This window comes from Channa argus, chromosome 4 (assembly GCF_033026475.1).
Source record: "Channa argus isolate prfri chromosome 4, Channa argus male v1.0, whole genome shotgun sequence".
Lineage (NCBI taxonomy): Eukaryota > Metazoa > Chordata > Actinopteri > Anabantiformes > Channidae > Channa > Channa argus.
Genome location: NC_090200.1, coordinates 16918379 through 16945310, shown reverse-complemented (window position 1 = coordinate 16945310; position 26932 = coordinate 16918379). Strand labels below are relative to the sequence as shown.

Sequence of the window (26932 nt, the reverse complement as noted above, 5' to 3'; positions counted from 1 at the left end):
GTTACCAGCTCCTTAATAGTAACCCTAGCAACATCTTCCTGTCAGGACTTCACATCCTTTACATTGCAACAACAACAACAAAAGAGTGTTTTACGCAGGGGAAGTAGGGGTACGGTAAAACACAACAGCTTTTTCAATGCAACAGATGAACTGGCAGGACACCACTCCACTTGCACCTGATTAACAGACTCTAAAACTATGTCATTGTATGTGTCCCAATTCTCCTGCATGGACACTGCCATAACATCTAACCCAGTTCTGTGCTCCATGCTTAATAAGACAAATCAGTCATGTTTAACCCTGACTCTTCCCTTGGACCTGCTCTATAAATTGAAGGACATACCTGGACTATATTCTTTGCTCAGTTTCACACTCACCACAGTTTGACAGATACCCACCTTCACACGTGACACAGCATGTAGATAAAAAATGAGTGGTGGTATTATCCCTCACCGAGGTAAATATATTAGGTTACATTATTGATCAAGGTGCCCCTGAATGCATAGATTTGAACATTTGCACGTGGTCCACGTTTGTATATTCATATATGAGATGCAGCCTACCTGGTACAGTGGCCTCGACACACACCTGTGTATGTTTAATAGGTGCAGGGGTCCAGGAAGGTTCCTGGCATGCACACAAAGGCGTCGGAGGGCTGTGGAAGTGAGAGTCCACAGCAAACCCTGCCGAGTACAGACCACCTCGTCTAGACTTAACAAGACTGCCTCCATTTCTGCACTGACTGCTAGTAATCTGAAATAAGACGTCACCTCCAGAGGTATGTACAGCAATATGAGCTGAGGTCAGTGGATTTACACAAGTATCACATTAGCAAACCTTTATATTTGCACAGATGAGCCATTGCAGGTAAAATCCACAAAGGCCCTTGTAATATGCAGGTATAATTAGCCTTTATTGTCCTCTTGATACCACTTGGAGAGAGCAGCTTATGAGTGGATCATTTCTAGAGGTAAGCCACACAGAGTCAGGATAACCCTGTGGTTTCTCTCTGCTCCTTCTGTCCCTCTCTGTCCTCTCTGTCTCTCATGGATTCAGTAATCTGATGCCTCCTCAAGGTCAAACCCTGCTAGTCCTTTTTGTCCCGGTCCCACACCGGTAGTAGTCCCTGCCGACTCTCTTCATCTCGCTTTTCCTCTCACTGAAGCAATGCACCCTCTATCCGTTAGTCTCAGCACCACAAACACAAACTTTCCCATTAAGGAAATGCAGCCGTCTCCCTTACTGGTAGTTGTTTTTAAAGCGATATGCACACTCATAATGCAGCTCACATGGAGGGTTAGCTCTAGCACTTACTGTCTCACTTTTCAAGGAGAGAGGGATGTGTTTACAGCCTGCGCACCTTATCATGCACCTTGATCCTGTCATTCAGAATCTACAGTATGACGACATGCACTCAAACATACATGTGCATCATGCTATACATAAAAAAGAATCCATATATAGCCCCAGTTACAGTCTGGAGCTGAAAATGTTTCTTTCTAACAGCTCTGGGATTTTAGCCAGAACATTCTTAAAATGGAGCCATTTCTTTCTCTGAGCCAGTTTCCCAGGCTGGAGTATCCTGATGTGACCTGGCTAATTCTTGCAAACTTTAGTGTGTTCATTATGCTACTATTCTACTCCACTGACTTTCTTCATTAAATCAAAGTAAATTCTTTGTTTTTGGTTAGAAATTCACCTGCACATACCCATTTGCAGCTATGGCCACACGGAGGCAATACAACCCTCATATATAAGCTGTGCCAATGCTCCAGTGCCTGTATACAGTACATATCCTTGCCAGTTTGTTGTATACTCAGCAATACAGCCTAAATGATCAATGTTCACTCTGTTATGTGTGTTCTTCTAACTCAAACACACTTTTGCTACCACCACTGGGCAGTTTGACAACTCGTGGGTCACCAAAGATTTCTTAAGTGCCAATCATAAAGTTTCAAAATAAACAGCACTTAGCTGTGTGCACTGCTGAGCAGCTAACTGGACAAAAAGCATAATTTTCAATAGTGCAATAAGGTTGCATCTTCACCACCACGTGTTGCAGTTCAAGATCCCTTATCGCAGCACAAGTTTCCCATCCTTCTATCTCAGAACCTCACGGTTCAATCTTAGTCATGTCTTGAGAAATGCATGAGGAATGTGCGGTATTCCTAGAGTGTGAATTTTCCAAAGTGAATCAGGGTTGGGCTGGAGCTGCCCGCAAAGTCTGGAGACGTTCACCTCTCGGCAACTGTAATTTAGAAGGGGTGTAAATATTTATTGTGGTAGGGAGGGAAGAAGGAGTTTTGGTCTGTCAGCGTACTGTTCCCATGATTCTGTGTGTTTGCATGTCCCACTCAACCCTGGGAAAGGTCATGCAGGGCCTGTGATGTAAACAGACATCAGCAGAGTTGCAGCTGGCTAACTATTACCATAGTAATAAGACTCGATTTAGGATTTATCAATGATCGACAGATGGACTTGACAGCCAAATAGTGAGTTAATCAGTGTGTTATTTTATACTTACTCACACACTTTGATGATGATAATTGAACCTCAAACCCGTGCACACTATTGAGCTAATTGTGAGGTAATCCCAGTCCTGACAGGACAGGAAATCTCTTCATCATCCTCTCTCATCCCCTTTTATTTTACCCTCATATATTTCCATCTTCTTCCTGCTCTCTGATCTCCACTCAGGCATGATATACTAGAGTGCAAGCAAGTCAGAGACAGAGAGCGAGGGAGAGAAGTAGAGAGAAATGGGTCACAGACACTGTAAATTCACAAGAACATTCTTAGCAGAGGCACTCTGTCACACAAATTCACTAAAACACTGTTGTACCAGAGTAGAAAGTACAACTTGGTACTACTCATACATTGCTCATTTACTATCTTTTTTTTAATCACAAGGAACTTGGAAACTGGAATTTTTTTCCCAGCTTTCTTTCTTTATAGGCTCATTCTGAACACACACACGACACTGTCAGTGTGACAGAGATTACAAGTGACAGACAAGTATCGACTTAATATGAAATTCAATTGTGATCAGTCTAGTTAAATGTGATTGTGTTAGAGGTGCAAGTGGGAAAATCAATAACATAACGTAATGTGGCTGAAGTGAGGGACGAAAGCAACAAGCTCCTTGGTGTATCTGAATGTGAATGCACGTGCATACCATGAGGGTCGGTTTTCCTGTTCATCTGAGCAGTTGGAATAATTCAACTCAAAATACTGTTTACTGTGCATGTGTGTAATCAAAAAAAAAAAACCCTACGATGATACAAAACCTTTGAAGTATGTCGACTTGTTAGTCCCTCAAGTAGTTGACCTAGTTCATGTGTTGCTTTCTGTTATATACTATAAACTAAACACACATTCACAAATGAGACACATGCACAAAAACACGCACACTTTTCTCTTTCTTGCTCTCTCTCTCAAACACACACACTCAAGCTAATCATTCTCTCCACTTCGCCTGGCAGATAAATATTAATGAGGATTACTATGTTACTGCAGTACACCCACGGGAAAACAAGAAACTGCACCTCTCTCACCCTGTCGCTCCCCCATTCTAACCCTTTCCCGCTCTGTCTCTCTTTGTCACTCATGCACACCCCACATACTCGCCCACACACACACACACAAACACACACACACAGACAGTGCTGGCTCCAACATGTACAAGAAAGTGTTTAACTCATATTCTTTTTTTGTCCTCTAACTTTCCTTTTAATTAATTTTATTCCCTCTCGTTCTCTCTCTCACAAACACACACATTATTAATACACCCGTTCTTATGAGTGACTCACAGACAGTGCCTCCGTTCTAACTGAGCCGTGCTATCTCTGTCTGACAAAGGGCACAGATTGTGCTGGGATATTTCAGGAACATTTTGGGGTCTCCACATCCTGTTATGGGGGAGATGGAATTTAACAGACTCTTTCCCATCAACATACACTCATCTTTTTTTCCCATTTTCTCTGCCTCTTTCATCAAATGATCCCATGCAGTCACTTCTGAGAACAGAGAAGCAGAGATAATGAATAAATCCTTCTGTGCTCTGCATGAAGGTGGCAGAGGATGAGGACACACAAAAACACGGGCAGACACACTCACACACATCCATCCATCCAGTTGGGATGTTTTGGCAGAGGACAGAGAAGTCCTGTCTCACCATAGTTACCCTGCTAACAAACTGTCTCCGCAGTGAAAACACATTACCAGCGGCTCACTGCCGTTAGCGTTCGCTCACAGTCAATGGGCAATCATCTCGTCACTGTTTGATTGTGCCTCTGTACAGAACTTGCATCCAGCTGTGCTGTGTGTCTATAGGACTGCGGGTTGATCTTGGACACAGAATAGAAGACTGTAGACGAGATCATAGCATTGAGTGATGAAAGAGACAAGTCTCCCCTGTGCACCCCCCACCCCCACCCTCCCACCCCTCCCACCCCTCCCAAAACATTCTTTCTTCTGAGCTGCCTTGGGGAGAAAAGGGGGGGTCCCTTTTCATGCCGTACAGGGTGTGGTGCAGGAGGGGCATTCAGGAGCTCCAGTTATTTCCACCTCTTTCTTTCTTTCTTTCTCCCCATCTTTTCCCTTTTGTTTGTCTCATTAATTGGGCTCACTGACGACAGCTCTCTCACCTGCAGTCCTGGAGGCAGGTCGAGATCCCAGGGAATCAATACTGTAGCAAGGCAGAGTAGAGTTGCTGGGGCAAAATCTTAAAGCTCTAAACTGATTTGCTAACAGACGGAGGAAAAAAGTAAATTTAAACAGAAACAATTATTGAAGATTGTTCTTTTGTTTAGAGCTGCATAAATGAATTCTGACTGTAATGTCAGGACAATTAGATCAGGCTGATGAGAAACAAGCAGCCTATAAACCTGACCCACAAAATGCCAGAGTCCAGTGCTGACCTTCTCTTTGATTGGTGCAGATGAGACGTTTAAAGGTAACAAGGATCGATTAGTATTCTAGCCTCAGCACTTGCCTGGCTGCTGCTAGCGTTCAGGCCCACAGTGGTAAATCAGAGTCATGCTATTGTCTGTTTGCATTCCTATTCCCCTCATGAATGTGGGTTTTGAACATGTGTATATATGCGTGAGGCTGTGTGAACTTTTCCTTCTCTGACAGTGATCCACCCCTCCCACCTTTAAACCCTCTATCCCCTGCGGTGCCCCTGACAACAACATGTTTCCTTAGAGAGTGATTCAGCCTCCTCAAATCCAAAATGTTTGGCTGTTTGGAATCCCCAAACACACACACACACACACACACACACACACACACACACACACACACACACACACACACACACACTATTCTTTCCTTTGTTTGTTTGTTGTTTTTGTTCTTAATTTCACAGAAAAGAGCTGAGAAGCTTAACACGATAGCAGGATAACAAAGGCGGTGGATAATCCTAATTCAGCCTGCTCACAGAGGTAATCTACACAGAAAACATCCCCTAAAATAAGCCATTTTAAATTTGCACCAACCGTACAAATTGTTAAATCATGATATATTAAAGACAATCTGAAAACCCTTCTATCATTTTTTACATGTTGGCACTTTTTTTTCTAAATGTTTGTAATATAGTAAATAAAAGTATGTACAATGCAGAACAAAGTAGAGTTGAGAACATGACAAGTCTGGATTTGAAGACAAGCTTTTTGAGCAATTCTAATGAGAAGAAAGAGATTATTAGGTACATTTTGCTAAATTAACATTGATTGAAACCCACATCTATGGTGACAGAGACAGGGGAAGATTAATTTGCATTAGACAAGTGACAGGACACAGCAAAGTTTCCAGTATTAAAATGTCTCTACAAGTAACAAATTACTTATGGTTCTGGAGAAAAGAGTTTAGCCTGTAGATATGTGCAAGCTCTACACGTTAACTGAGAAAACCTGAGGGATATAAAAAAATCCGTCTTCTAGGTATGCAAAATGATCTATGCTTCCAACAATAAAGATTCCACTACGACATTGGCCTCTCCTCAGTCTGCTGCCTACAGATACCGATTCTGTCAGTATGCCACTAGAAGGTGGAGACTGAATTATAACGCAATAAGTTATCCAACATGACAAGTCAGTGCAGACCAACATTGCAGCTGTGGAGAAAAGTGAAAGTATTTCGGAGGCAGAACCATAACACGACAGACAGTCAGAACCTCTGGGGAAGTACGTTATTGAAGTTTGTTCACCTGGCATTAGTCAGACACTCAAATTTGCTTTTTAAATTTGTCTCTTTCCAGCACCTTTCTAGACCTGAGGTTTAATAGACAACAATATCGAAAATCTAATGTATTCACTAACTTACACTGCAAGCTGATGCACACCCAACTATTTAGTAATTTTGCCAGCACACAGCACAATAATGCAAGTGAGTGCATGTAAATCACAACAAGTAGTCAGTCTGTCTGCACACAGCTGGCTGCAAGAAGAATGGAAGCCAGAGAAAGGCAATGCAATCAGGAGAGTGAGGGAGGGAGAGAGACCTCCCTCTGTTAGGGTGTGAGAAAATCTGCTTTTCTCAATTAATTACGGTGATTTGAGTGACTCCGTGTCTGCATTTGTGTGTATGTGTGGGTGTGTGTGCAGGCACCAGACAATCAAAAACTGGCACTGGCAGTTATTTCTTCCAAAAAGCCACTGACAATATAGTTTCGTCCAATCAAGCACTATTATGACAGCTAACCAGATTCAGTTAGATCGCAGTTAATCAGTTTACCAGCCACTGCACTGAAAACAAACCTCAAGTCTTTGAAAAGTGACAACTCAAAGCATCAGAACAAATTCTTACTTACATCATCTGAAACATCACATGCTTTGAAGTCTCGTACTTGAAAGGACTTCCTCTTACAGTGCAGCTCGACTATAAAAAGCTATTTCAGAGATGTGAAGGTAGTAGCAGATATTTTTGTGTTGAATATGTTGGTCTTAATAAAGTGAAAAGCACTTTTACTGTGTAACTTATAATAGAATATTTATGTGTGCGTGCGATTCCTTTGTGCACACACATTGATTTAAAGAGAAAACTACAAAGTGACTGGTAATTCTCAAAAGAGCTCATGGCATTTAGAAGTCACATTCACTCAAAGTGCCATGCTAATGAAACTAAAGTCACACAGGATCAAACTGGAAAACTGGGATTTCAAATGGAAGATGAAATTCAATTCAGTATGTTCCTAAAGGCACCTTTTAATTTTGGGAAAATAGTTTAGAAGAGGTGTAAGCCCACTCACTCATCTGAATACACACTACTTACATTTGATTTAGTTAATACCAGTTTATTTACAACATCAAAGGCACACAGCACATGTCACACACACACACACACACACACACACACACACACTCACACACACGCACTAGGTACTACTTTCAGTTCTCACACACATGCAGGCTTTTTATGGTGTAAACACCTTTGATGTGAATCACCTGGCAGGTTACAGCCTGTCCTCACAACTGTGTCATGCAGGTTAACTTTACAACTCACATTCTATGTCAAAGCTTAACTGGAAACCATTATCATCAGTCCCCAATGCCACACCCACCACACAAACACACAAGTGCGAAAACACTGAAGCTTCTGTTGATTTTAACTAGATAACAATGGCAGACAGGACAGGATCCAGCATTTTAAATCGAGCTGAAGACGGTGCTACGTGTGGCTTTTCTTGATAAAAGAGAAGCCAACTCATGTCTCAAGTCAGTTCAATTGTGTTGACAGTGACAGACAAACAAGCTGCACTCAAAGACAGCTCTCCCACAGTGAGACTTCCCAGTAACCTTGAAAACTGAGGACGGCGATGGAATCCATTAACAGTGACAAGATAGAGACTGAGCCGGGGAAAGATTGACAGACTCAGACTGACATGAAGACAGACACAGACACGTATTGTCCACTGTGGAGATTAAAAGCTTTGCTCTTGACTTGCCTTCCACCAACTCAAATCTAATGCCGTCCCCTGGATTAGCCGGCAACCTTTTTAAAATCCAATTTATAAACAGAGAATGGGAGAGACACACACGGAGAAGCGTGGGGAAAGTGAAAGATAGGAATCCCGTGAAGCTGCGTCTTACCCTCTCTCCGCTGTTCCTCCGCAGAGTCCCCACCGGCAGCTTGAGCATCAGCCGGCGGGTTCTCCCGGGCGTCACTGCTCCCTGGACCACCATAGCGCGCCCCAGTGTCTGCGTTTCCGTGGGTGTGTGAGCATGTGTGCGGGTGTGTGAGGTGGGTGTCCTCGCCGTCCCGTCCAGCCTGGCGGCTGGCGTCCACGCGATCTCTCGCGTGGGTGTGTATGAGAAAAGTAGCTGGTGATGTAAATGTGTGTTTGTTTGTGTGCGTGTGTCTGTGTGTGTAGCAGCCCCACACCAGTCCTACGTCTTCCTCTTTGCTTCTGTGTCCCTCTGTGCAAAAACACCACCCATTCTGCTCCGCTCAGCTCCACTGTGCTGCTCCGGAGGTGAATGAGTGTGTGAGAGTGTGTAAGAGGGAGCGCGCTTTGTCTCTCCTCTCTCTGGCAGCTCCCCCTCCCTGTCTCCCACACTCACTTCCTTCATGTGGGGGCTTAACCAGGTCACTGGATTAATTTGACATTACTGCTGTTATTAGCATACGCACTCACGTCACGTGAACAACAATAATTGTATGTGGGCATATATATACCCCCACCACACGCACCCAGCGATCATGTGGGGAACCTCAAAAGGAATATGGGATGTTTTGCCATCTGGTAGGGAGATTATCGTGGAAATCCCATATCCAGCTTTCTCTCCCTAAACTGTCTGGACTAGGACACAAAGTAAGAAGATACACACAAACACACACAAACACAAACTCAAGTAAGTCCTTGCAGTCAAGCATATACCAGGCCTCTGCATGCACATACTGATCATCCTATCATTTAGTTCATTATCTGCATGCACGAAAGTGTAGACACCAACCAGATTTTTTTTCTCAAAGCTTTGTCAATAGTAGATATTTATTTAGCTCCAACCCTTGTAGAAATCTTTTATCATGATGCCTGCAGCCTTATTTAGCTGAGTCAGTCCCCTGTATTGACTATGGCAGTCTTTACATGTCCATTAAAGCTATTGGATTCATGAATTACAGTAGCGGTACCTAGTGACTTACTGTCATATTTACATCATCACTCACGACCGAGCTCAGTTTGCCATTGCAAAGCAATACTGAACTGATTAACTAAGTGGATCAAAACACACATGCACACAGACATGTAGCAATGCACATATAACACCAAAACAGAAAAAATATAGGGTAGGTTACATAGTTGCTGTAAGCCAGTAGCTCTGAATTATAACCACTAAGATTTAGCTCGGTTTTCAGTTATGTGATGATTTGATGCTGGGAGATCAGATTAAAGCCAGCAGACAAAATGAGCATCCAAACAAGCCTTTTCCAGCTGTCATGTTGTTTTCTGTGAGGACTCCTGATGATGTTACTCACAAGATATTCCATATGATACACTGAACACATGCACATATACACGCACAAAACACACACATTGTGCTAAAGCTGAGCGACAAGCGTACAGGAGAAAATCATCTGCAGTGGTAATCCCCAGTAAGCATTATTTATTCAACACCATAGCACACATCAGTGTGTGAGTGACTGTGGCCTACATGAGAAATATCAGAGGGCTATTTATAAACCAACCTGGTCTTACAGATCCCATAGAGGAGGAATTGAAAAAGGAAACAGTTTCTCTGCAAATAGTTCTCTGTGTGACGTGTGTATTTGATGTTAATTCAGATTGTACTGACAGAGATTAACTGCCACTGCTGATTCTGGAGACAAACCCTGCTGTTTTTATAGGGCTTTCATATGGCACCTTGGCAGGGAGATGATAATACACTCTCCTAATTGAACAGTTTAAATATTGCTTGTGTGTGTTTGCTCTTTTCCACACCACACTTTTAAACATGCTAACAATTCCTCTGCTTCAAATCCAGTGAGGTGATAAGCCTTTGTCTTGGCAGTAGGAGGAAAAAAGAAAAGAAAAAACAACATGTTACTATTCTTGATGCTTCAGGCTGGGTGCACAATGACCCATTTCAGTCAGGATACACACAAGAATAAAGGCAAATGGGATTTCACTTAGTAATAAAATAATATGTAATATAAAACTATGTACAAAAAGAGACATAACATGTGAAAAAAATAACAAAAAACAAACAAAAGCAGTTTACAGAAAACTGTCCTCAGAATGAACTAACAGATAATAATGAAGAGAGAATGAAGATCACTAGCTGGTTATGACAGATGCTAATGAAGAAGCTGCAAACAAAGCATCTGGTCTGTCTGGGTTTAATGTTTGCTGTATGATTGTGCTTTTGTGTATCTGCTTTATCTTTGTTCACAGTTGTAATAATAAGAAGCAGGGGTTCTCAATTGTAGAATGCTGATAACCCAGCCAGTCTCTGCCCACGGCGGTCTGACTCATCCCTATGGTCCTGCTTCTCACTGTGTTTCTGTGTGTGTGTGGGTGTGTGTTTATGGAAATGCCCTCAAGCTGGACTCTCTACCCATCCCAGGGAGTGAAGGAGGGGGTTGACTGTTTATGTTACAAGACTCCACAAATTACAAATGGTTGAGTTGCAGCACCACTGCACAGACAACAACAGATAAATAGATATAATGCCTCAACAATACCACCATGATAGCATAATTCATTTCATTTTTCACTGTTTGCTTATGTCTGAGCTAATGTTGTCTTTCTGTATGTCCTGAGAGTGAGATGAGCAGAAAGCAGGGCCTCCAACCCTTCGTCAGACTACAACTAATCATAATGACTTCCCCACAGGGAGGCATCTACCTCAGTTATCATCCCCTCAGCAGTGACTGTGTAAGAAGGCCTGGAAAACACTCAGAAAGGTAACAGCTCATGAGATTTTGAGGAATTGGGGACATTTGTGTAACTCATTGCGAAAACTGGGACATATTAATGTTTTGAAGAGATTTGGTGGGATGCGGGGACAGGTTGTTTTGGTCAAATCGTGTCGCTCAGCACAACATCTGCTCAACCTGCTGTGAGGTGATTGGGTCTGCGTGTGTGGGTTTGTGCACATACTGAATATCCACTTGTGTGTTCTTCAGAATAATTACCATTTCAACCACTGGTACCAAAATATTGTAGACAGACTGAAAATTCTCATGTTCACTTTACAAGCTGTTTAAACATTTCCCTGAAAAATAAAACTATCCTTGTCTGAGCAAATACCAAATTAGAGCTGTGTACTGGCAAGAATCTGATACGGATCGTGATACAGGGGTCATGATATATTACATTATTTCCGATGCTGTAAATAAAGAAAATTTAAAGTACCTAATACATGAAATACCTAGTATGAAGGACACCCAGCCATATGCAAAAAACCTTTAAACCCACTAAAGTTTGATTGTAAACTCTTTAAAAATCAATGGTGTTTTTGAGAAATTTTACAGCATCCCAAACCGTAATATCACTATTCTCAAATGTGTCGGTATTTTGACATCCAGGCTCATTACATTTCTATTCAACAACCATTTATACATTATGGAACTATAATATAACCACCCAAAAGGCCAATCAGAAATGTGTTATGACTATTAAAGTAGATTTGAATGGGGGTGCTGGATGTGCAGCTTGTGAGCAGTGTACAAGATTTCTAAATAATTATTCAAAATCGACTGGAAAGCCTCTGTGAGTTCGGGACCAGCTGAGAGAATCAGAATCAAATCCTATGACAATTGATAGTTGAATGATAATAGCTCATTAGTTCATGCATTTGAACATAATAATTGGATCACAGTTTTCCCTATTTATTTGGGTGAATTTGCAGTCAGAGTAAAGACTAATCAGGCAAGAAATTGAGAAACATCTAAGGACTCAAAGCCACTACAATGTTAAAATTTGACTAATACAGTTTTCTAATATAGTTTTATATTATTTATAGTTTTTTTATAGTTTTAAATGTTATACAACATGTGTTTTATATTTTGTATTTCTATATTTTTCTTTTGTGAACAAATAGAAATGTCAAAAAATATTATTCTATCATCAAAACCTGACACACAGTATATTATTCATCAACATGGGTTCTTTATTATGAATGGGGACTGTAATTTTTTTTTAACCAATCCAGTATTCTGTCTGCTGTCCTACATGCCATTGTCGAGTCAATTTTATTTATACAGCACTTCTCACGATAGCAATTCTAGGTGCTTCACATCCGCATCAAAGCAGTATTGTTATAAAATGAAATCAGAACAAGATATAATGTCAAAGGTGAACGTTGTCTCAGTGGGCTTTACAGTCTGCTCCACAGTCACACCCACTGTCCTTAGACCCCCAAATCACACAAGGAAAATCAGAAATGTCTTCACACATTTCTTGCCTTTATTCTGAGTGGATTTGTCACTGCGACTCCAGCCCCAAATCCATCAGTACTACTGTCAGAGCAGCGCAGATGAGATGACAGCCGTTAGGTAGAGAGAAAATGCAAAGGGGGATAGGAGAGAGAGAAACTGGAGGGGAAGGGAAGGGGTCAGACTGCTATAATTGAACAATTTTGTCACTGGGCAGAGGACACACCCATTACATAACACTGTGGTCACACATAATACAACCAGTCAATAGTCTCAGCACATCTACAGTAGCACAGGCAAAAGAGAATATTACGCTGGAGACTTTGTGCATGTATAAAAACACAAAAAGTGTAAAATGTCATGATACAATGCTTATTGTGGGGAGAGCAGGAACTCTTGGTATCAGTACGTCACAGTGTTTGTGCTGCTGGCACAATAAATGCTCTCAAAAACCACAGGCCCTTTGTGGCAGACCAGCTCTGCCAAAGATATGAACTAGTGCTTTATAGCCGCTGGAAGAGAGGAGACAGTGGTGAAAAGAGCAAAGCAGTGCAGTGCAGCTGTGATGGAAACAATCCCATCCAGCTGAGGTCTTCCTCTGTCAGAGGAGTGAGGGGGATGGAAGAGAAAAAATAGATCTTGGAGGAAGACGAGTGAGAGGAGCGACATTTAGCTCTGCCTCCAGGCCTGCATTGTGAAAATGGGTGATGTTGGGGGAGATGACTTGGGGGGTGGGGGTGAGGGGTGTAGGTGTTTGTGGGGCACATGAGGAAGAGATTCAATTAAACTATACAAGGATTGAATGTATTTTTAATTACGCCGCCTCATTTCCTGACCTGGCTGTCTGCTTTTGTGCAAGTCTGCGAGGCATCCTCTGAAAGGGGAGCTGCCACTTCGCTCTCTCTCCCTGTCCTCCCCTCACAGCTCAGCGGACGAGAAACACAATACACAGCAGCTTTGGCAGGAGCTAATATGATGTCATAAATGGACATTTTACAGCAGACAGAGATAAAAAATCCAATCAGCAGACACAAGTCATGTTACTATTTTATTGATGCTGACATTGTGTATGTGGCAATGTTCCCTCTGTGCCTAAGACCTCTGCCGCACATTTGTCATAGAAATCATAAACTGTAGTAGCACAGCTGATTGGTATTTTGCCTCCAAGATGAATTTTCCTTCTTTAAGTTTTTCTTAGATTATTATCAAATTTTAAGATGTTAGTCATGAATCTGGAACCATGTCACGAGCAGCCATCTGTGTTAAATCTATGATAGTGTTCCTACAGAAGAAATGCGGAAAAAGTGTTGGCCTGAAGGTTTAAACTCTAAGCTTCAACTTGAGCTTCCTGTGAGCAATCACTGCAATAAAACAGTGACCTGCTTTTCTTGTAGTAGAAGAGGTTGTAAAGGAAGTTTGTTGCCTCAGATCCTCTTAGCTTTCCTGAATCATTCATATGCACTGCTATAATAATAAAAATAGCTGTGCACCCTTGAATAAAACTGTGCTTCCAGCTGCTGCTCCAAGCCAATGAGCAGCATACACAGGACTGTGGAGTTCCCTTTTCTACTCGAAGGTGAAGTAACACTCTTATTATTGGTATGAATCTTGATATTATTCTAATGACCCAGGTCCCTGTTTCATGCTCAGTTAATTCACATGTACACAGTTAGATTCACTTAACACACACTATACATACTCTGTAAAATATATAAGTTACCATTTTTAGTATACTTTGACTTAATGTTTTCATTAGTGTAAGATGCCTAATCCATAAAACCATTTCAATAAGTCTGCCTTCATTTGATGGTTCACTTAAACAGACCCCTTCTTAGCTCACATCTGCATTTCTAAATCGTGTGTGAGTGTGTGGGCATGTGGAAGGACATATGCACTGCCTTATGCATGCTCAGTAAGCAAGACAGACCACAGGGGATTTGAATATTTTTCATTCAAGTATGCAAAGTGACCAGATAACCCTCTGTTTTCCAGCCTATTCCAGCAATTAGAGAAATAAATAAATAAGCAGCCTAATTAGGGTGCTGAGAGGAAATGTGGAGGAAAGCGTTTTCCTGACTCCCGTTTTTCCATCCCACACACAGTGCATGAATAATCCAAATCCTGGATACTAACTAATCTTTACTGCTTCAGACATAAATCACCTCTAGGATACGTAAGATAGACGAAATCTCCAAAATAGTTTGATGGATTCATGCTTTAAATCCCCGAAAATGAGTGACGTTGGTGCCCTGAAGGAGTGATGCTGATAGTGTTCATTGGAAACACAGTCTATCTCAGAAAAGGACAGATTACTGCAACAGATGCCTGTCCCCCTAAACAATGTTAAAGAGAAAGAGCAGCTTAACGACCAAATTCATTACAGCAGCCGGCACATCAAAATAACCAGGGAATTTTATGTCATATTTATTATGTGTGTGTGTTTGTGGAGAGGTAGATGGCATGTGTCTGCCTGTGAGGATGTTTTTGTATCTACTGCATGTGTGAGTACACGCTTGTGTGTAAGATGCACTCTGAAGAAGTTTTTCATTCTTTGTAAATCACTGAGTAATCTACCTCTAACCAAGCATCACATCAACAGAAACCTGACTATCACATCCATCAACCTTTCATTCTCTATCTCATTCTTCTTTCACCCCTCATTTCCTCTCAATTTCTCAATCCTCACTTCCTTTAATTGAAAGTTGTTTTTTTTTATCCCTTATCAAAAGATTTATTCCTATCTGCAAAATGGAGATTTTAGCCCACAGGAAGCATAAGCCCAGTATTGAGAGTTCATACTATGAATTTGGTTGAGGCAAAGAAGGGTTGAGTCTATAAACCATGCAGTCCGGGTTACATTTTCTTAAAATTTCCCAAACCTTTGCTCAGAGTTTGATGTTTAATTTACATGTTTTTTTTCCTCTGCTAATTAATGAGAGAGCATCTGGAAAGAGACGTGAACATATGTTGGCCTCTGGTCTCCATCTACAATTATGCATGGAAAGGTCAAAACTCAGATAAGAAGGGAGTGTTGTCAAAATCCTAAAATTCCCATTTATGTTGCAGATAGAAATTTAAACACAAGAAAGAGCAAACTTACAAAAACATCCATAAGCATGTGCTCCAGGGTCACCTCTAAGTCCTCAAGTCGTGCTGCAAGAGTCATCTTTCAGCTGTTCAAGATATGCCACAGGAAATGTGATTGTTTTCAACCAAAATCTCAAGCAAGACCCAACTCTGGCTTTCTCTCTGCCTTTCGCTTATTTTGTGTGATTATGGGATACCGATGAGCCATGTAATATCCCAATTCTTCGTGCCACGACAGCATCAAAAGTCCAGCCTTTTTTGTCCACTCTTTCCTTTCATTATCCATTCAGGACAGCTTCCCAAACAACCAGATCTAACATCATCTATCTGCCTCCACTAAACTTTGCATCAGAAAACATGTGAATTCTCGTCTGTGAGCCTACAATTTCCCAAAGCTTCTTTGGTTGCTCCTTTGAGGCATTTGGGGATACTGCTTAAGATTTTTGAAGGACCAGAGCCTTGTTTTCTCCTCTTCCGGTCTGAGTGATAATCCATGGGTGAGATGAAGACACTGACAACTCCCTCCCTAAGAGGGAGGGTGAAGGGTAGGTCTCACTGTTCCTGCTAGGATGGTCAGAGGAGGAGAGGCAGCAGAGGAGTAAGCATAAGTCTCACAGTGATGAAGTCACACGTTTGTTATATTTTTAGGGAAACCTTTCTTTCTCACATTCTCTATGCTGTTTGATGAGGATATCTCCTCCCTCCTTACCCTCTTTCTCCCTCTTTTCCTCTGTGCCCTTTCAGGTCTCCGTCCACAGTGGATGTCTTTGTGTGGAGAGAGGGCCTGGGGCAGCTGATGCCCAGTTCTGGGTGCTCTTGGCTGGGGTCATCCTCTCACACACTGAGCCTCTTATCAATGGGCTTTTGTAGGGGCCTCATTAAGGCCTGGCCTTAGATGATGAGGCTCCCAGAGACACACTGGGAAAACAACAGCAATATGGCCTGGATCTATGACTGGAAGCTTATGTAACAGTGGCGGGTGAGGGGTTGTACAAGAGAGAGTATGTGTGTTAGAGTGCGGATTGGGAAGGCGAGGAGTGTGACAGAGGGGGCAGTGATTCAGTGAGCGGGGAAGAAAAGCAGAAGAAAAGAAGGGAAATAGGGGGGGTGGATGTTGATGAGGATGTTGATGAGATGCTCCATGGAGAGGGTTTGTTTTTGTTTTTCTGAGGAGGAATGTACCCCCACTCTTTGCCAGTTAACCAGACACAGACCTTACGAAACAGACTGAGTCAGACAGAGAAGGGGGTATAAGGGGAGATGAATCTATCTGGGCTGTACCACCAAACAGCATATGATGGTAAAGCAGGAAGACACAACATTTACATATATACAGTATGTAACTGGAAGGAATCAGGTTATGGCAGAAAATCAATATTCAAGAGACTAGCAATCAGGATGTCTCTGGTTCTCTTGTTCCAATTTTGACTCCTTTTTTGTTTATCTGTCTGTAGCCTGTACCTTAACCTTCTAAAAGTTTAGTGTTTGCATCACCGCAGGTTCTCCTTTAGAAACTAAATTAGCAGTTTTGGACAACACTTCTTTCCTTGGACCAGAGGATTTTTAGAGAGTGAGAGCAGTGTAAACATGGTAGCAAACGCTGGCATTTGTAGGGTTTGTGTCACAGTTCTATTTTGCTTTACCTTTTTGAACCTTGAACACCGACGTCTGCCACCTGCTGGCATGAAGTTATTTTCTGTCAGGCAGGTGTGTCTTCAGGTACCACTTTTTGGCTCAGACAACATGAGGTCACAGTCAGCCTTTGTTACACCTATATCTTCGATTTTGGCTTAGAGTCTCTTGCTCTCTCTCTCAATTATTTGCTTTTATGTCTCAGTCAGATTCAACCTCTTTCAATATGCTACTCCTCTGTTCATTCTTCTTCCTTGATTCCTCTCTCAGCCCTGCTGCATCTCAAAGACATCTCTCTCAAATGGTCTCCCACTCCTGTGAGACCTAGAGCGACAATGACCTTTGCCTTTTAACCTCCCTCGGGTGTAGGGTCGACAGGAACAGTCCTCGCATTAAGTCTGTAGTCAGGAGTGGTGTGATGTGACTGAGGCCATTGCACAGCAGTGATTCTGCACGCACGCACACAAACTCACCCACACACACACACACACACTACATGTATGCACGCATTCACACAAACACCACACATCACAGAGTATTAAAGACAAAGCACACAGATCTGTCAACCCTTGGGAGCCTTCCCTGCCTAATGCTGCTTGCTGTGAATACCATTAATAAGTCAGAAATATCCCTCTAATTCTCATTTGCATGCCAGTCATGCATTATAAAAACTCCTCAAGCATGAGATAGATGGACAGTATATTGCCAGTGAGACTTATGAAGCAGGTGGCAGAGTGCGGAGAGCGGCAGGTAGCCTATCCAGACAGTATTAGCCATTAGTGAAGAGCTTAGCCCCCAACAGAAAGGCAACACAGGACAGCATGTTCTTGTGTGGCTCCTGCTTGGCTGGGGTCGGGTTAAAACCCAGATTTCTGTGTATAATCCTGTATGTGTGTGGTGGCAAGTAAAGACAGGGGAATCAATCGCTGGTAAGATGTAACTGCCATCTCAGAGAGAGACAAACACTTCACATCTTTACATAATGCATAAGAAAGAAACACATTATGTTCCATCCCAGTTGTACTCACATGTACTTATAAATGCACATACACAAACATGTTACTATGTGATTTATAGTAATGAGGGAGTTTAAAGTGCCAAGCTACTGTTTCTGGAATTTAAAAGGCTCTCCAGTGAATCATTCTCCACCCTGCCTCATGAACATTATCACCCACACATAAATAAATAAAAACTACTATATAGATTTGTAGATACATATAAAGCACAATGATTTGCATGTCAATCACTGTCAATTTTGCTGCAAGCAGTACCTTAGGAAAAAACATGCGTAAGCATTCAAAGTCAGAGTTGTCGTTCCATTTTTCTACTCCACCAGTTACCTCACTGAAGTCGACTGTAATCCAAGAAAAAGCAAAAACACCGGAGTGGCATCTAAAGAAGCAGCTCAGGCTGTGCATCGCAAAACTGGCCTTAATGAGTCTCTCAGATTCACATTCATAGCAAATACTCTGAGGACAGTTTTGCTCTTTAAATCTAATTTCAAGCAGGAGTAGAGCCTGTGTGTGTCTGTGTGAGCCTGATTGATGGTGATGTCCACCTGGCGAGGGAAGTAGGGATATGTGCTAATCAAACTCTGGGAAGTCTTCCAAGTGGTCCAGGGTTCGTGCGCACAAGCACGACACACACACACATGGACACACACACAACACACAAACACACGCAAAGACACACACTCACGCATTCAAAAATAGTATCCTTTACAGACATGTTGATAAAGCCTCTTAAGCACCTGTCAGCAACTAACTGGGTTATTGTCAGCCTTATACACTGGACCAGTAAGTGTTAAAGTCTGCAAGTCTGCACAGAATGCAACACACCATGCTTCTTCATCTGCTCACGTGCCTGACCTCAAAGGTTTTACTGAGTCACTACAGTATGTGTCATGCTGTTATTCTTCTGTTGCCTAAAAGCATTATTATTAACATGCTCCGCTGCTGTCTTTCACTATTTTTATCTTTTGCCTGACAGTTTCTTTTCTCCGTTCATATGCCTTTTCTGCCAGCCTTGAGTACTGATGGCCAGATAGTGCAGATGAAAGGAATTCTGCTAAGTCATTCTCTGCAGCACTTTTAGTAATCTGAATTGTGCTGTATCACTCCACACGCCAGATGTGTCATTGGACATTAAAATGAATGGCTCTTTGTTATTTGTGTCTCTCTGGGTTCAGGTGTGTGTAAGATTTCTAGAAGAGCCTTTGAGGAGAGAGGCAGGTGCATTCTTACTATCTTATGTCATTCTTGCTGCAGTGAAAGTCACCTTGGGTTTCACAGTCATACTTATTTATATTCACAACTCACCAGAGCAAATGTTCTTGAATTATTTTAGCAGAAAATCACCAGAATATCAAATGTGCAGGGAGATCAAAGATGCTCATACAAGAAGTGCAAACACCCTTTACCTTTTATAACCTGTTCAGAGTCTTTTTGCCTCTGTCTCTCCTGTCCTACATACAAGCATCTCACCACACAGTGAGTGTGTTTCTGAGAGGCACTGAGCAGACAGAATGCGACACAGGCATATTTTAGAGGCTGGTTGTACGAAGGCGCTGGATTGAGTCACGCTCCAGCATTTTCTGCCCCAGTAAACTTAGCCCACTTTACCCAGTGCTGAGGAGGCTTCCCAACTTACACCATGCACAGAAATGAACCCAGTCAGATGCACATGCACATAGCAACACCATTAAGTGGATGAGAGAACAGTGTTTCCCTAACACCGATTTAACAATTAACACTGTAGTAAGCAGGCATGTCTGTCTGCCTGCAAATCTGCACGACGGTTGTGAATTACTCTAGCGTGCAAACAGCACACTCACTCCCACTTAGGATCAAGACATTCATGTGAGTCCCCATTCCCAAAATCCACACACTATTAGGAATTTGATTTGTAGCAGCGTGAGCGTTAAATGTTTGATGATACGGCTACATATTTAATATTTACAGGCCAGATCATGGGGGGAAATGGGTTATACATGATTGTAAACCCAGGGGAGCACACTGGTATACTGAGAAAAGAAGGAAACATGGGTTAACATAATTTAACCTTTGTGTATGTGTGTGTGTGTGTGTGTGCGTGTGTTTTAATAATGTGGACATGTGTGACAGGTCACAGGCCTTTATTCAGATTACTGATTCTGAGCATCATAATGTCAAGAAGCCAATGGAACAACTGTACAAAGATATTTATTTAACAGCACAATCATGCTGAAAATGCTATAAACTTAAGTTATTTTCTCTTTTACTGTTGATTAGATAATTGATTGTTATCTTGATAATTGGTTGATTGATTGTATCGCAACTACCGAAAACCAATAAACTCATGCAAGTTGTTCTGTGTTCCTCACACTGTAAGCCAAACAGTTTTCATACCTCAGACCTCAGACTCATTTGTCTACATGCAGGATGCAGCTGTGCTTATAACTCTTGTAAACCTGTCAGCCTTCGTAACTATACAAGACCCCTTCTTTATAGAGAATGAAACAGTGTGATCCCTGGGGCAGGCAAACTACAAACTAACAAAGTATGCACACAAACAAATGCAAAGTCCAAAAAGGATGCACCTGTGCCCACTGTCCCAGACTAGCACGCACACACACACACACATGGACACACACACACACACGCGCGCGCGAACACACACACACACACACACACACACACACACACACACACACACACACACGCAAAAACACAGACACTTATACTTGCATTTCCTTGTTTGTCTAATGAGCCAACGTGACCTACCCATTCTATGACCCCCAACACAAATGCACGCTTCTTCCCAGGAGTGCAGTAACCCAAGCCAGACTGCCAGCTCCACCTCTTGCTGCAGGCATGAGATTAAGCCTCTTGTTACTGTACAGATGGGCCCCACACCTCTGACAGGTGCATCAGCTCCTCTGTAGTCATACAAGCCAATAGCGAAGGCTGGCCAAAAAACTCAAGAAGACTGTTAATGTGCGGAGGATAAGGAGGAGGAGACCCCTTTGGGTCAAGGCAAGAAAGGTGTAATTTGAGGAGCTCGCCTCCACCTCCTTACATGACTCCAGGTCATTCTTCATTTCATTTTCAGCTCATTTTGATGGTAAAATGAAGACTCAGCCATGCAGTGTACAATTCTGTATGTTCTGTATTTATGACATTTGGGTTTCATTAGGTGTTTTGTTTGAGTATATACCTCTGTCTCTGTTTGACTCTGTGAGGACAAGTGGAGAATCAAATTAGAATCCTAAATGGGAGTGGCCTAAGCCGGACTAACCCCTGGGGCCACAGCCTCCACTAGGGTCCCCTTATACAAAGAGCAGCGAGTCACCTCCCACCTTTCTTTTGCCTTTGTCCTTGCTACACCTCCTCTCCCCAACTGCAGTCAGAAAAAAAAGATGTGGTGTGGCAGGCAGGGCTTAATCAGTCCTAGGATTCACTCCGTCAAGGTCCTGTCCTTTTGCATCATATTTACTTTCAGCTATTATTATCATTATAGGAACTAAGGAGATGCTGAGGCTACAAAACTGAAATGATACAAAAAAGAGCAGAAGATTGGACACATGAGAAATTATCTCAGGGAAAAAGATGAGGATTTATTTATGGAGGGAGCATGGGGGATTAAATCCAGGTAATTGCCCCTCCAGCAGACAGCAGGGGTAATGGTACAGCCACTTGGTCACTGACAAAAACTCATAATTATTAATCAAGGGCAGCCTTTAACATATGCTTCCTCCCTTCAATCTCTTTGTTCGTCCCTGTCCTCCCCTTTCTCCTTCTTGTCATTTTCTCTCGCTTGATGTCACTTGCTTTCTCTGTTTTTGTCTTTTCCCTTGCTCATCGTCTCCTCCTCGAACAGCAGGAGAAGCAGGAATGGGGCCATTAATTATACATATAACAGCATACACACACAAACATACACACACAAGCACACACACACACACACACACACACATACACTTGTGCAAAAGCACTGATGATGAATGAGAGGAAAAGTGGAGTTGTCCAATAAAGCTTGATGTTTACTAGGGTCAAATGGCCGACAGTCACACACTGCAGCAGAGCTGCAGACCACTGCTCATTACAACTGAAGGTCTCCACTTATTGGCTCCATACATCAGACAGCAAGCGGCAAGGGGGACTGGCTGCGTCTGACAGCCAAGAATCAAGAGCTTTCCTCCACTAGTCCTGACCTTCTCAATGCTCACTTACTGTAGCTTACTCTTTACTGAAGGAGCTACAAGAAGAACATTCACCACTTCAACCACAGGGCCAAGAGGACCGGTTCTTCTGACTGACTGAGGAAAGCATTGGGAGAGGAATCCCATCACATAGTGCACTCTGGTGGTCAGATTGTGAACTACAGCTCACAGGGAAGAAGGTCTAAAAGATGGACAAAATAACTGAAACAGCTAATGAAAGGGGAAATGTTTCAAAAATTGGAACCCATGACTTCCAAGGGGGCATTTAACACTGACAAACAGGTACGACGGTTGCAAAATTAAAGACAGACACTTCAAAGCAAAGTTGCAACAGGCTGTTCACTATGGAATTGGACTGGTGCCACTGGGAGGCAACACTACAAGCTGGTGTTTCTGCAGCACTTTTACAGTTTTAAAGCTAATTGTTTTCAGTAAACATAATAATCAGCGAACTGCACCCACTGTAGGACTTGTAAGACAACATTCCATGTGTAGAGGGTGAACAATAAAAAGGGTTGTCTTCCCCTTTACAGTGTCTTTGTGTTCGTTTAGTTTTGCTTAAACATTGTACAAGTGTTGGCACGTAGCTTTAATGTGTGTGTCTAATGCTGAGAACTGTTTTGACATTTTAGTAAATTTTATATGGAGGAGTTAGCAAAGAAAAAAATCTTTTTGAGGATTATGTGGCTTTTTTGGGCCACTTTTTTACCAAAACATGTTGTGGCTTTATTATTATCTCTCATTCTCTCACAATTCACAGGCTTAAATAATTTCTCTATTAAATTAACACACTTGCATGGGCTATGTTTATTTCATAAACATACATTCATAATATACACATGCATATTTAAAAACAGGTATGTCAAACAATTTGCAAAAGTGCTCAGAGTACACAGCAAATAACAACAGCTGTTGTGCAAAACCAGACACATCCATATACAAACGCCTCTAGACATGTATTAATGGCCTTAACTGCAATGGCAGATGCTCACATCTGCTCAGGATAAAACACACACATATATGTACACACACAAACACACACGCCGGTCGAGTTATAAATCTGACACACGTCACATTTAATTGTTCTAACAAGCAGTAATCAGAGCATTGAGGGTCAGTGAGACACTTAGGGTGATGTAAGTATTCCTTAGAGAATGAATGAACATCAATCTGGCAACCTTGATTTCATATTTGGGTTTAATTCAGCGTAATGGCAGCTGTCTACACATGGGAGAAGGGTAATAATAGGTTATCTGGCAACCACTGCACGGTGAAAAAAACCCTAAAAATCTGAAGGACTCTAATGAAACACTCAGTACAATATCCAGTGTAGTAAATTTAGACAGAATGATTTTATTTAAGGCATGTTCCTCACTGCTGCATTTTGCCCTGTAAAGCAGTAAAAAGATCACTACAACCAGATGGGATTAGTGAACTGGTTCTGATATGATGGACTACTGCTCTAGAAAACCAAGAGCTGAAAATGAAGCACAGCTATAAAGATTTTTTTCTGCCCTCAAAGACTAACTTCCCACTTTGAACAGATTTATTCTTCATTCATTGGGGCACCTTCATCGTCACTATCCCTCATTTCATTGCTTCCCCTTTCTGGTTCATCTAGGCATCCGTCTATAATTCCAGCATTTCTGAAGCTGTTTTCCCCAGGCTTGATGCTATGAGGCTGACAAGTCAAGATGGCTGTTTGGAGGCAGCATATGGAGCCATATGGCTAAAGTGGCACATGTTGTACAACATCCATTTGTTTTTGGATATGCACATTTTTTTTTTTGTGCAATGCATGTATGTACATTATGTGTGCGGTAAAGGGTTTGACTTCTTGAGCAGCTGTGCATCTAAATCATGAATTAGACATAGTTCACTTAAGCATGGAAAGAGCAAATGTGAAATCTTTACATGCATTTGCGCTGAATCCTTTTCAAAGTTAATTAACTAAAAAAAAGAACTTTATTTTACTGAACAAGGCAAAATTATTTAGTTAAATTATGCTCTGTCAAAGCTTACCAAATGCTTCACTATCACTGCATTGTCTTCTAGTATCCTAAAGAACTAGACAAAAAATCTGCAACGACAAAATTTCAATAGTGCTGAAGAAAGTCCCAAGTCCCTTTGCACTGCAGTTTTTGTTTTTATTAACTCACGCTGTTGCCCTGGATTGGGTCTAGATCACTGGAGCACATGCTCTTAACTTCTTTTCTTCTTGGAACTTCACCAGAAGGCACTAACACACAGAGGTCAGTATGATCATCCTCAGATGAGTGCCCGAGCCAACCAGTGCAGTTGTCAGTGCAGATGTAAACATATGATCCTACATGCGTTCTATCTGACACTGCCAGCAATGCTGCAACCAGCATCAAGACCGGAAGCCTAAATCACCTCCACCAGGGACTGAACCTGAGTCCAGGGAGTGGGGGAATAACTGCAACCTTGAATTCCAGGCCGTTTTTTAATTTAATAGATTTAATAGATATTTAATAGAGCAACTTTCAGTGCTGCTGGAGACTAACTGAGAGAATTCAATCAATTTTTTCTATTGAGATGGGTCTATACAAAATGCTCAACTGTGTGAAGTTTAAGTTTATTAAGGCTGGCTGAGGTAAATAAGGAAATACTGGTAAAGAAATGCTTATTTACAACATTGAATTATAGTCAGTTTAATTTATATTTATTTATATTTAATTTATATTTCAAAAATATACAAAAGTGAAAACAGAAAGCAATCCAAATGTATTAAAAATATAAAACAGAGTGGGTGCTTCTTCACTAGTAAGTCACCTGAATTATCAATCGTGCAGTCAATTAGTAGTGATAATAATAAAAAATCATAATTACTTAGGCATAATCTTTATTTAACCAATTGTGTAACAACTGAAACCAACTGGCTGCACCAGTGACAATTTAGGTAAGTCAATTATTTTCTGTTTTCCATTATTACTGTGTAGAGATCTGTGTAGCGATCTCTAGAGGCTTTTTTTTAAAGTTAAACCATAGTTAAAATGGCCATAATTCAATGTAAAAAACATCAGGTAAACATTTGTCATGGGCACTGTTTACATAAAATTATTTGTATCATGTAGATATACTGATGATGTATGATATCTGTTCAGTGCAAGGTCAGTGCAGGGTCACACACAGAAAGGGTGACACTACTGATCCTTTGCTGGTTCATGTGCATACACATGTATGTGTCTCTCTGTGTGTGTGTGTGTGTGTGTATGTGTTCTGGTAATTCCGTTCCAATATTGGAAAGTATAATTGCCATTCTGATCTCTAAAGGCTAAAAGCAGTACTGGGAAAGGTCTCTTGTGACTATCTATTCAATGCTATTACACAGATAGAGTCAATATACATAATAGGACTGCTGCCGCCTCTTTAATCTTAAGTGTATGGTGTGTTATTTGTGTGTATTTGTACCACTAACACACAAACATGAATGCATTAATTGAACTACGACATAGCAGTAAAATTTTCATTAGGACGCTTCTGCATCTTGCTGTGTCTTCTAACTACCTTTCTGGACACTTGACTAAGTTTCCCTCCCATCTTTCAATTGTCTCTCTTGGAAGTAATTTTAAAAATGCCTGTAGACTGATAGGAGCCAATGAAGTGGAAAATCTGCACCCTGTGTTTCCATGACAACACCTAATGTCAAGTGCATCACTAGTTTGCTTCTGTGGTTGCTCAGTTGTGCTCTGATTGATCTTATCATTTGGGGTTCTTCAAGGGGACAAGAGCACATTTGCCATGCATGGCACAGCAGGGCACACTCACATGTACAGATAGCCGTGCCACCTCTTGAAAAAGGGGAAAGTGGAGATGTTCGGCAGAGAGGAAAAGCTTCAAACTGGGAAGTGTGGGAGCACCTCTCCTACATGGATTCCCACTGATCTCACACAGAGCAACTGTTCTATCATCGTTATCTGAGTCTGTATGTCATCATTGCATATGGTTATGATCCAAGGCACAATGAGCTTCACAAAAGAAACAATAATAATAACTTGTGTCGTATTGAGGAATCAGAAGCTAATAAAGTTATTCGACACTCTTGGTAATACCTGGCTTTATATTGTAGCCGACCCGGGGCATCAAAAATGTTTTATTAATTTCCATGATTCATTATTAAAAAATATGAATAAATTCATAGTTTTTAGTTCAAATTTAAAGACATACAATCCATTGAAAATATGTGATAGAAAATACTAACTACTGAAAATAAATACTGACATTTGTTACTGACACTGACATAATATTTGTTGATCTTATTAATATCTACCCTTTGCCATGGATGTAGTGGAGGCATTTTTTAGCTAGAAGTAGAGAGATATTTTAATATAGGGAGGTCAGAGGGAAATTTAATGGCATTTATGTACATGTACTACCAAATGAAGCATTTTCAAAATTGGTGAAGGTGAAAAGCACCTGGTTGGCTAAGGTGTCAGCTGGAAGATGGGGCACCAGACACTACATTAGATGTGTATGCGTGTGTGTGATTGTGCTCATGTGTATTTGTTTGTGTGTCCCCCATGTAGCTCCATCGACATCCCCCTTTAAATGCTGCCAGTCAACCTGCTGTGTATTGAGTGGGTTGCAAAGGCAGTTGTTCCATGTGTTGCCAAT

The 26932-nt window shown here is 41.6% G+C and overlaps 1 protein-coding gene across 11 annotated transcripts in view; it reads right to left on the bottom strand.

The window, feature by feature from the left end:
• The window catches only part of frmd4a (FERM domain containing 4A), a 95847-nt gene that overhangs the window by 47789 nt on the left and 21126 nt on the right, over window positions 1-26932 (bottom strand). For 2 of the 11 annotated variants that reach the window (XM_067500084.1, XM_067500082.1), the window contains exon 1: window positions 8091-8489. The exons of 2 other annotated variants lie outside the window; for them this stretch is intronic. In XM_067500084.1, the coding sequence (XP_067356185.1) occupies window positions 8091-8183 (93 nt within the window). In that variant the 5' untranslated portion in view covers window positions 8184-8489. Of the gene's footprint in view, window positions 1-563; window positions 1113-8090; window positions 8490-15478; window positions 16103-26932 lie in introns of those variants that run through there. 7 more of the 11 variants (XM_067500085.1, XM_067500088.1, XM_067500092.1 and 4 more) reach the window with 7 other exon arrangements.